The following is a 12,589-nucleotide window of genomic DNA, read 5'->3' on the forward strand; positions in this document are numbered from 1 at the left end:
AATATTCGATTTTTAGGAGAAGACCAGTCAAAGGACTAGGCTGCCAGCTTAAGACTTAAGAACAGAGTTTAATTCTCTTTCCTACCACAGACTGCATCAATAATACTTGGAAAATTCAATTATGGAAGAATCTACAATGGTACTAATGAATGGTGGCATTCAGCACTACCACAGCTAAAGCTACCTGAGCACTAAGCAAAACAAATCCACTGATTTCGGGGAAGCTTTTTGTGCATTTATTGTAAGAGATTTATAAATGCTAAGGATCTGTTAGCTGAAAATGTAGTGTGACAAACCTCTTAACGGGTTAGACAGGTTCTTTATGTACAGCCCAGTTACACACAGTTGCCTAAAAAGTGTCGACATGAGCTAGTGGATCTTGCTACTCCATATCTAAGTAAGTAGTAACTATACAGGAATAATATTGGACAGGGTTGGTGCAAGGATAAATGCATGAAAGGCTGATGCTGCTCAGACGCTTGAGCAGATACATGAAACTAAAGAAAGTCTTATTATCCCCATAAAGAAGTCAATCTTAAAAAAATGTTTTGCAGTTATGTCCATTTGAATCACCAAGGCTTGGAGAACCTGTCAAAGACAGGAGTTTCTCTTCCTGAAGCTGAAGACACTGAATTGTACCAAATATGAGGACAAGTCTTTAAAGCTCAGAACCTGAATAAAATAAATGGTTTCTAGAAACTCATATAAAACCCAAAGAAAATTAAAATAGAAGTAATTGCACTTATCTGTAACCATAGAACTACCACAGCGGAAGGCACTGTATGCTCTGTTGTTATGTATTATTCCCCCTGCCTCCGTTAACATCAGCTATGCAACCTCAGCTCTCGGCAGCAGACATTAAGTATTAATGACTTCTCTGCAACCACTGCTCAATAACTCACCCTGCCCTCACGTTCCTGAATGCTTCACCTGTGTTATGCTGCTGCAACCTACAGGTAATGGTGGCACCAAGAAGTGCTCTGAGACCAACTCAAGGTTATTGTTGTAATGAAGATACAAAGGAAAATAAAGAAATTATGTGATTATGTGATTCTAAGACGCTTGTCTGTTCCATTTCTTGATTTACGTTGCACGTAATAACACCTATACTTTTCTTGTGACTCTTCTGAGGGTCAATTGTTTATAAGTAAAATTAAAGGATTTTTTGGGGTGAGAAGTAGGCTAAATATATTTTAAAAAATCCTACTAATTTTAAAAAATCCTACTAATTTTAAAAAATCCTACTAATTGAGATCTGAATTTGTGTAATCCCATATACTCTGTGAGATGTTTATTACTTATAGCATAATTTGAAACATACAATTTTGTTTCATGTGTAAACTCAAATTACGCAACAGAACTGAACACACATCCATGTGAGTATTTGCCACTATTTTGTAAGGCTGAAATGATACAAGTTTTCATGAGACGCTCATGTGAGGCTTGGAAGTTTTTGCCAACTCCTCAACTTGTTTATACTTCCATTTAAGAAAAACAAGTCCATCATCAATCTAAAGGCTGTGCCTTGAAGAGACAGAAGATCTCCTGGAATTACTGTATTCTAACACAGTACGGGTAAAGACACATAATTTTATTCTAGTCCTCCAGTGAAATAATGCTTTGAAACTGCAATTAATAGATATGAAGCCAGAACAAATCCTTAGTTACAAATGAAAAATGCTCATATAAAGAACAGACCTGTAGAAATGTCATTTGCAGATCTCAAAAATTACAAGTTTGAACAACTTACACCTCTTCATCTGCATGCAGAAATCTGAAACTACTGAACAGGAAGCCAAAAATCTGATGCAGACAGCTTCAGTTAACTGCAAAAATGACCGTGATCCTAGATTCCAGACAATCAAAATGAAGGTTCTGATTCTGTTACACACACAACACCTACGCCTAACTGTATTTAGTGGAATCAAGCTTTAAAATTTATGAGGAAAACTCACTTTTTTCCTATTATTCCAGAGAATTCACTGTAATGTTATTAAATGTTACAATTATTTTTAGAATGATCAAATAATGGAGTAGTTTTGACTTTTAGAGGATGCTACTTTACCTATTTATTTTATAATGGTTAACAGGTTTTAATAAAGATCTGATTCTTACATCAAATAAAGTTAACTTATTACTCTACCTTGGACTTGTTTCTAGCATACCCAAAACATTAAGCAAGAGCTTTAGGGGTGGTGGGGGGGTGGTGGGGGGGTGGGAGTTGTTTGGGTGAAAGATCACTTAGATGCATATCGGAAAGTAGCACTGAATAAACCCCAAAATGTTTTTTAGGGGATATTATGTACGGCAGTACTATCTTTTGAATGATGTATCAAGCAGCGAGAGTGGACACATCTGATCATTAAAATCCAAGTGAATTTTTTTCTTGATGTCCATGATGTCTTTCTTGTCCTACCCAACATTTTAGCATCAGCAGCGCTTCCCCAATGGCACTGCCCCTCTGGCTTTCCCTGCTTATAACTCATGCAGCGGTTTTATGTATTATTCAGTATTTGTCACATTTAACTCAGAGGTGGCTGTATTTTATTGATGAATGGTACATAAAAAGTTACGACCAGAGAGTTTTATGGGGAACCTGTAGCACACTGGAGAAGAAACTGCAGTTCTCTCAGTCTACATATTTTATTGAAAACAAATGTCATTTTGATAAACAATTTATGTACCAAAACTGTAACTAGAATGAAACTGAAAATTAATATTTAGTATAATAGGATTACCCTTGCAGGTTTTTTTTTTAGGAGTACTGACACATACTTAGCTGTAAAGCTCTGTGGTTTTGACCCATTGATAGAACAGCAGGAGACCTCTGACTTAAAGCAAATTAGATGCTATTACGCTTATTAGCGATAATACCAGTTATTTCAATTCCACCACATGGAGCCTATTTTACTCTAGAGACTTTAATAAACATAAGTACACAGATGGACCCTCACCCATCATCTGCTCCTCACCTTTTTTTAAAAAATATTTATTATAAAGAAACAATTACAGTTCATAAAAGCCTGGAAAAATATTTACACTGAAAAAATAACGTGACTAAATAATCATAAGAAAAAAGTAGTCTGAAATGTAAATGGCTAATCTCAGAGAAAATGTAACAATTATTATTATTATTTTTTTAAACTGAGAAAAGATTTGGGAGATTTGACACTGAAGTGCAATAGGAACAAATATATTGAGACTACTGTCTCAAAACATGCCAAAGGGATTAGTATTGCCTCCATTTTAAAGACAGGAATACAAAGACACGAATAATACCTTGTCACTTGCATGACTTTTCAAATATTATCAATGAAATTGTGACGCTAAAAACGTTTTGTGATTGTACTCAATGTCAAAGGCACTGTGTAACTGTATTTGTTAGTTTTAGTCCCCACAAATGGGCTATGCCATTTCATGAAAAAGGAAATGGCAAATCCGTAGTGATAGCATCAAATTAATTGGAAGCTGCAGATGGGTAAACTAGATTTTGAATGGCTCTGGCCAGCAACCTTAGAGATTTACATCCACAGAATATTTTCAGCAACTAATTCACAATACAGACAAAATGTCTTGACAGGCTTTATAAATATTGCTAGCAACACTGGAATTGCAAGACTGAAAGATCACTTGAAAGGTTTGTTACAGACTACACAGACGCTCCTCCACCTGCTTGAAGAAACTGCTGTTTGGAATATGAGCTGAAGGACACAACCGCTGAAAGAGCTTCAAAGTAAAAGGCAGGAGAGCGTGGCAGTCCATCGGGACCGATTCCCGAATACACCCCTATACAGGAGAGGGGTTAGACGGAGCGCTTGCTCTCCAGACTAGGGGCAGAAAGGCATAACCTAGCCTGGTCTGCTACTACACCTCTGAAATAGCACATGGAATGTAATATAACTATGTGTATGTCTGCGCAAAATGTTTATACCCACTGAATCTCAAATTGAGCCTTCTGCCCATCACCGCAACAACCTGAATTCCCTCTTTCACTCCTCTACAACATGGAATTACTGCACAACATGAATTTGAAAAATACAAGGAAAATGATGCATGGTGCAAGAAAAAAGATGTCCAAATATTCTAGCAAATTCACCTTTTCTTGAAAATTGATAACAAAGTTCAACAACAGCGAAAAAATGTCAGATGAGTTTTTCCATTTGTAACCTTGTCATTTTAGCCAGAGTTTAATTGGGCTCAGATATAAATGTTTAACTGATCAAGAGCTCTGTGAAACTGGTAGCACCATACTATCACTTTTATACAATAAACACACAGCACATTATGCAATTTACCAAACTTTCCTCTCCATCCCAGATATATTTTTAGCTTCAACTGTGTTGGCTCTGATAAAATGAACGATTATAATGAATGGTGCAGGAACAGTCACAATATGGAACGTTTTAGTACAAACACCTCCCACAAAAACTTCTTGATATAAATACACCTAATATCTAAAATACCCCTCTTTCATTTGACTTATTTAAAAACTAAGCAATCTGCTAAAAGAAAAACAGGTTGCGAATGACAGACTGATTTGTGATCTCTACAAGAATTTGCTATCCAGTGATTCACCTTTCAAGTGCAAAACCCAGAAATACTGCGTGGAGTCTAGTATCACCCCGAGAAACCTGGAAAATGACTCACATTCTACTTACTCGTTAATAATCAGATCTGGTGCAAAGCACAGGAGATTTCCATTCGATTGTTTATATGATCTCCATCCTAAAGCAAAAGCCATTAGGAACATCCATGAGTACTGCAGAAGGGTCATTTGGTCATCCAGATGTAAATTTCGGAAACCTGGGAAAAAAAAAAAAAAATTGAGGTGTGACAGTATTGGTTGCAAAAAAAGAAAAAACTGTAACTATGAAAAGGACCATCGTATCATCAGTACAGCTTCTGTACTGCCATTGTAGATTACCACTTTTAAAAGTGTATTCGATAACAATTTCTGTAACTGCGATGACTGTACCTGAAATAACAACAAGATTTCTTGCCATACTACAATCATCTGATTCAGTCAAGTACTTCTGAAGTATTTTAGATTAGATTTTTGGCGGAAGAAAAAAAGAAATTAGAATAATAAGGGGTTTCTTACAAGAAAGTTCTTGTTGAATGAAAAAGAATGCACTTTAAAAGGGCTGCAAAATTTCAACGCCATTTTCCAGCTACTAAGGTTACATTCAAATACTTAGTATACCATTAAGGAATCCTTTGCCTATTCAAGATTTTGCACACACAGAAATTAAGTGTTCGTAATCATAGGACTCAAATTACGTCTTCTGGACAATATGACTACATATGAGACTTGAGTGGTTTGAATAGAAGGCTTCAGTACAACTCAGCCTTCAGCCGGTTTGAATGTCTAACTCTTGACCATACAAAACATATGTAACGCAGAAAAACAGGCAAAAGAGAGCAACAGAGAGAGTAACTCTTGAACTTTGCATTATATATTATATTCACATTTACATATACACATTTTCTAAAGAAATTCTCAGCACCCCATCTAAAAAAGTGCATGCACACGCAAAGCCCTGGGCTCTGGCAACTCCGGTGCTGGTTACTCTGTGGATGGACAGAGTACCAGATGGGTAATTCTCAATAGGTACTACAGGTATTAAAAGGGGATGTAATATTTAAAAAATCAGACTGTATGTGTGCGCTTATCTGGAACTGATGGTCAGTTAGATAGATTATAAAAGACAACAATTATATTTAATATACACTATAATTCATTTGGCTATCTTCGAAAAATAACAGTATTTTTTTCTTTTTGAGAGAGCAGTCCACTAGACAATACACAGTTTAGTGTCAAATTTTGTTCTTATTCAACAACAACCATAGACTGAACTTACAAAATACGTATTGCATTAGTTACCATCATTACCTGCTTCTAATCTTATAAGAATATATAGCATGAACAGAGCCAATTGAACAATGAGGTATTGTGTAAAATCTGAAAATTGATCCCTTAAACAGTCTTAAAATGTAGGCAGCTTTTAATTTGCAACACTAGTTCCTATCAGATCCTCCCTATATTTAGCAAGAAAATATTTTGCCACATTGAATCATTACTGAAGTCTGAATTCAAGATGATTTTATTTAATTTTATTAATTATCTGACAGCTAAAGAGCTCATAACAGTGCTGCTTCCTGAAGACGTTTAAATAGATAGCACTGAGTAGCTTAATATATAACAAAACTTGGTACGTCTAACAACTTCAGAAAAGCTTCTGGCTTTGGAGAAAGCAGTAACTACCATTTCCTACTTCTGAAATACAAGCCAAGTGTTTCAAAGTTATTTCAAACTTACTGGGTCAAATCTTGAAATCTTTGCACAAACCCTCCTCAGGAAAAGGCTATTTTGAAATCCCAGCTAAAGGGTTTAGCAACCAATGCTGGCTTACTGTTACTATGTCTGATGATGTACAACCAGTAGCAGTGTATACAATTAAATACTCATGAAGAACCACCTTAGCAACCAAAAAAAAAGGAATATAAAAAAAAGGATAGGAATAGTTCCTATTACTATAATTATTAAAGAGAAAATGGGCATTTTCATTAAAAGCATACTTTCTAACCTGAAGGGTTTGTCTAATTAAGGAAACTGTTCAGAAGAGATTATGAACACAGAACTGTTTTATAAAAATGGTGTCTAAATTCGTATCTGCGAATACCAGATGGTCTCCTAAAGACTTGTCCCAGAAGAAAGTGCGCATGTGAGCTTTTCCTAATGTAGACCTTAGCTAATTCAGCGTAATTCCCCATTGCAGAAAAACCCTGACAGACATACAAATCCCTCTATTCACATCTCTGTTGGACATATATATTTGAGTTTACTAGCCTTTCTTTCCTACTGTTAATTTATTTCCCCTGCCTCAAAAGAGATACCATTAGGACTCATAAATTTCATTATCAGACTTTTTTTTTTTGGCAGACCCATTATGTGACGTTATTCTTGGGCAACATATGCATTATGGAGGTGTTTTTGCTAGGATTTTTCAAAACAGGTAGCTAACGGTACGGAGTAGAATCGAAAGGGAGAAAAACACTAGTCTTTGTTCTGTCAGGAATAAACAGATCTTCAGCTTTACTTTTAGGCCCGGCCTCTCCCAAAGACATACTATGGGATGCTATGCGTTATGTCCAAGGCTGAGATTTGACCTCACTTCTTCTGTAAGGCAATTGCTGTGTCTTTAGGTGGGAGCCAAAATAGCAACAAACCTTCCACATTCCCCAGGTGACAGTCAGTTTAATCATGTCGCTACAGTGCTTGAGAGAAAAGGAACATCTTGACTTCCACTATGGCACTGCATGCTCAAATGCCTATTCTCAGTCAAGAAAAAACTACAGGTAGGGTGAGGGGCAGTAAAAAAAGAACCATCCATGAATGCAGACCCAGACAAGCCAGTACAGCAGCACCAGTCTATAAAAGTCAAGAGAATCTCATTGCTAAAAATATTCAAGAAATAATTATCTAAGAGGTGCAGCTAGAGCTAATAAAAACAGTTCTCTATATTACTTTTAAAAACAAATCTCTATTTTAATATGAATTTTAACACTCAATGGTCAAAGGGTTCAAGTAAAATGACCTAACTTGTAATCCTAGTAAATAAATTTTTGCATGTGTTTTGTGTTTTTTCTGCTTTTCCATTCCAGATGTATTTGAGACACAAATTAGCTCAGATATGACTAAAACTTTATCTGTGAAGGCTTTGAAGGATACCGAATAGCAAGACAGATTTTAAGTACAATAAATAGATTGCACTTTGTAATTAACGTGTTTGCATATTACCTGGTATTGCCTTTGCCCACTTTACTGCAGCTACTACTTGCCGTCCTCCCAACATGTTGAGAGTTGACAGTATCCGCCAGCTGGAGTCCGGCAGCGTGCTGTCGTAGCCCGAGTACAGCACCTCTGGCTCAATCACTTCCAGCAGGGAAACCAGGGTCGGGGTCAGCTGCGGCAGGGAGGCAGGAACGATGCTCTTGTTTCCAGGCGTTTCAGAAACATCCCGCGTTCCTGCTACGTTAGTCTGCTGAATTCCTTTTATCTTCTTCTTTGTTTTTCGAGCTAGGAAAGTTTTGGTAAGTCACAGGTTAGATAATGGAAAGTGACCACGCAGCAATAAAAACGTAACGGAGGAAATGCTGCTTCCGTTTTCCTGCAGTTGTAGATCAGGCAGTCGAAACTTTTAAAGCATTTTTTCATAAATCTGTAAATAATTTCACTTCCAATTCTAATTAAGCTCCCTGTGAAAATAAGTTTATTTTACGTTTTAATGAAAGTCACATTTAAGTTAACGTTTCAAAACATTAAATAACATCTGCAGGTAGCACAAAGACAAGGCCTGATCCTACAATTTCTGTGACAGGCAAAATTTCAGTGAAACCTCATGTGACAGCATGATACCTGTTTGGAAATATTTGCCAGACTGCACACGTTGTAAGTTCCTTAAAATATTAAGTATAGAAACCCTACAGAAGAAAGGAAAAAATATATTTAATGGGTAAGAAGTTACTCAATCTCTCGAGCCAGGGAAAACATTTTTTTGAAAATGCTGGGCAGGAGGAGATTTTTCTCTTGCCAGCTCTCTTCCATATAAATCATTGCTGCGTAATTAAACCATAAAACTCATTCGCCAAATAAATAAAACATCACACAGAGATGTTAACTGTAAACTACAAAAAGTTGGAGCAACAATTTTATTAGCATATTGTCAATAATGGAGTCTCCTACTTGGCTTTCAGCTCTCCTGGACGCAGCCTGCTACACTGAACACACTATTTAACTGAGACCAAAATGAAACCCAGTTCTCCTGTGTCTCAATTCATTAATTGGTTTCTGTTCTGGAACTTCCAAGATAAATCAGTAGCACATAAAAGCATCATGTAATGTGGTTTCACATTCAAAGTTTCTACTGACCTATTCAGAATCTCTCATCATCAGAAATGCACCAACTCTTAACCGGTGGTGTTAAGCACCAAGCTTAACAATGTATAAAAACCCCCTCCTGACCCCGTTTCTCCCACTGGCTAGGACAGAGACTTCAGAAAGTAACTGCTAAAGATAAGAAATTCTCTATGGACCTTGTATAAATTGCGTTTTCCCAAAGGCTTGCACACTGGCCGCATTTGCCATGACTGTCATGGGGGAATAGCAACAGTTATTTCCTTGGAGCAAAGAGCTGCCTGTTATTCTCATCTAAATTTTGAAATGGCTGCTCCAAAATCCTTTCAACATTCTGGCATTTTTTGCCCCATTATCCTTGTTCTCAAAAGCAAACAAACTGCTTTGACTTAAATTTACATGCACATGCCTTCAGCTTAATGCAGACACCTGGTATGGAGTATTTCCAGCCCAGAAAGTCTGGTAAAATTATAATCAAAAGAAATATATCTGATAAGACAAAGTATTATGCAAGAATTTTTATTAGGCTATGCTACTAGACCTGACTTAGATATCTAGCTGTAAGTCACAAAAAAGAAGGTTGAGATAACATATTTCTTTACAATCTTTTTTTTCAAATATAGAAATACCACAAATTTAAAACCAGCTCCTTAGGGCAAATTACAGAAGATAATCCATACAGATAAACTGAGCATGGAAATAAAAGCATCCAAGATTTTCTGTTAAAAACAAACAACCCCCCCCAAAACCCAACCCCCCTGCAGTTGGGCATCCAGCGAGGCTGTACAGGCTTCCTATTGTATTGCGCCCGTTTCCTGCCCATCGGGCAGATGGCCTGCGCACGGGAGCCACGCAGGCAGCTCACCGGCCCGGGAGGGGATGAAACATTCCCACCACCACGCTGGAGACCAACCCCTGCCAGACAGACACGGAGACCATGCCCCTCGCTTCTAAAATGGGATTTATAATGATAAAACCCACTGCAGTTACAGAGCAGGGCAATGAATATCAGAAAGAGGAAGAGACCCTTCAAAAAACTGAAATAAATTCAAAATGAAGATGACAGGAAAAAAACATAAATTGCCAACAGTTTAACTATAAAATGAAAAGCCAAAAAAATTATGAGATGACTTTTTACAGGCATAAAACCTAACAATAAATCTTTTTTTCAAACACATCAGAAAGAGAAAGGATGCCAAAGAACGCCTAGGGTCAATTAACGATGAAAGCGGAAATGAGAATTCAAAGGAATAAAGGCTATAATACAAAATATCATTATTCTACCGTATAAATCTCTGGTGCCTGCAGCTTGATAGTTTTATGTTTTTCCAGTCCCCTACACCCAAAAAACCATGCAACAGAAACAAGAAAGTTCCAGAAAAGGGTGATAAGTAGGGCCAAAGGTATGACTGATGATAAACCACACTATAATAGAAAATTATCAGTAACATGTTTTTAGTGTACAAGGAGCCACTTTTGTCTCAGCACAAGAGCAGGTGAGAATTAAAATACTGCATGGTAGATTTTATTTATTTATTTTAAAACAAGTTAGTCTTCTACCCATTACCTAGCAGAGAAATTCACTGTAGATATTAGAAACCTAGAGATATGAAAAATGTGACTGGACAGGTTCATGGAAGAATCCTACCAGCAAGCAAGGCTCAGTGAAAGGGGCCTTCAGACTGCCATGCTAGGATATTTTGCTATTCATTAACTGGTTTGCTTATAAACATTATTTATGCACTGAGGATACACCTGATGACTTTTCAAAAAGAAATTACTGTCTAAAAAGTATGCAACTTTAATTACCTTTTAAACAACAGTAATTCCTGAACTGTGACCCTAAAATAGCCAAGATAAAAGGAACCCTTTTTTAGTCTCTTCTGCACTCTATGCTGCCTTCCAGTTTTCTTTTGTACAAGTTCTTCTGGACGACCAATTCACCATCGGTTCAGGTCTGTCCGATAAATTGTCGTTTTCATGGTTGTTTTTCACTGTTTCACACCACCTTGGGTTCTTCCATTTTTCTCTTGCCGAGTTTCTAGATCTCTTTTCCCTCTCAGTCATAAAAGCTCCGCCCCCTGCCCCCCTTTTCCAACAACTTCTATAACAATATCCATCCTCCAAAAAGTCAGTATTCTCTAGGATTCTCTGTGCCATAATTCAGGCAAACAAACTATAGTTGGAAGAGCTCCAAACCACATGTGGAGAAGTGGCAAGTATCAGACGTCATTCAATTTTAATTTTCTTTGGTGCAGAAAGGCAACTCTAACATGTCCCAGAGCTTGAGAGAGCTATATTGGTGTCTACTTTAAAAAGAGTTCACATAAATTGATGCAGGAATGGAAAGGCTTACTATTAAAGTAATATACATAATAAGGTGCTTTATACATGTAGATAAATACATGAACATGATATATGTATTTTGAAAACAACTATGGAGAGAAAAAATAGAAACAAGTCTTAAAAAAAAAGTATTCTTTTCTACCTCACAATGAAAATTGTGGGTTTTCGCACTATTCGGAACTTTCTTTAGGCTTTACTGTACCTCTGCTTGCTACTGGCCACATCTGCCCCAGCAAGGCATCGCATCTTCCCACCTTGGACACCAAGAATAGGCAAGTGGGCTACCCTGCTATTATCTCTGAAGTGCACGGTTCAGCCCACTGGGAGTGCCTGACAAGCTAAATGTAGCTCCCGGGAGACACTCTTTGACAACCTCAACCCACTATTGTAGATTTTGGCTGTTAAGAGATGTAATTCACATCCTGCACGCAGATCACAGTAATACCTCAACAAACCAACCAGCAACCTCCCTCCCCTCCTCCCTGCAAATCTCTACCATGAAGTACGGGATGTACTTGTAAGAACATCATAGGAGGGGAAGCATTCCAGACCACTGGGTTTTTTCCCTTTGCTCTGAAGGAAGGGGCATGTACAGCCACCTGCAGGGTAGAAAAACTGGTAATTCGTCCTCCTGAGGGAGGCTGGAAGCAGAAGAGGAAGAAAGGACATGCTAACATAGACTCCAATATGAGTATCATCTATCTCTAACATAATTCACCACTTACATTTTACCAAAGGATATTTTCACTGACTGAAATGAAACTCTGTTCATATTTGTACCTGACAAATACATTTTGGACATTTTTATTTTATCTGACAATTTTGATTATACAAGTATCACCATGATAACTACGCAAGTAAGTACTGTATTAATCTCTACAGCTCAAGGAAAAAATATCAAGCATAAAATGTAGCTGACACTAATAAAAATGTTTTATACCATTTTACAACTGCTGCTAAATCTCTAGTTGATGTGGTCTTCAGTTTCTCATAAGCCATCCAGGACTTAGCGGAGAATAAATATGTACTGGTACATTTAAATTTATTTATTTAACCTATCTTTTCTAGACAGATTCTGACAGTCATTTAAGAAGAATCCACAGCATGAACAAAAATAATTTCCTTTCTTCAGTTTGAAGATATAAGCTCCACTCCAACTTTAGATCTGGGTCTCTGGGCTTTCCCTCTCATCTGTGGTTTCAGTGTCAGGTCACTCTCCTGAGTAAGGACGGGCTGGCGTCATGCTTTTCCCTACAAGAGTTCTCCTAGAGTTCTGCTGTCTCAGGTTCAGTGAAAAAGCAACAAGATATATGTGCTGACAGGAAT

The 12,589-nt window shown here is 37.3% G+C and overlaps 1 protein-coding gene across 3 annotated transcripts in view; it reads right to left on the reverse strand.

Moving 5' to 3' along the window:
- Window positions 1–12,589, reverse strand: part of NR3C1 (nuclear receptor subfamily 3 group C member 1) — a 74,334-nt gene that overhangs the window by 13,478 nt on the left and 48,267 nt on the right. For all 3 annotated transcript variants that reach the window (XM_082324490.1, XM_082324489.1, XM_082324491.1), the window contains 2 exons: window positions 7,802–8,080; window positions 4,659–4,803 (listed from right to left, as the gene is read on the reverse strand). In XM_082324490.1, the coding sequence (XP_082180616.1) occupies window positions 4,659–4,803; window positions 7,802–8,080 (424 nt within the window). The remainder of the gene's footprint in view (window positions 1–4,658; window positions 4,804–7,801; window positions 8,081–12,589) is intronic.

This window comes from Platalea leucorodia (assembly GCF_965183815.1).
Source record: "Platalea leucorodia genome assembly, chromosome: 11".
Taxonomy (NCBI): Eukaryota; Metazoa; Chordata; class Aves; order Pelecaniformes; family Threskiornithidae; genus Platalea; species Platalea leucorodia.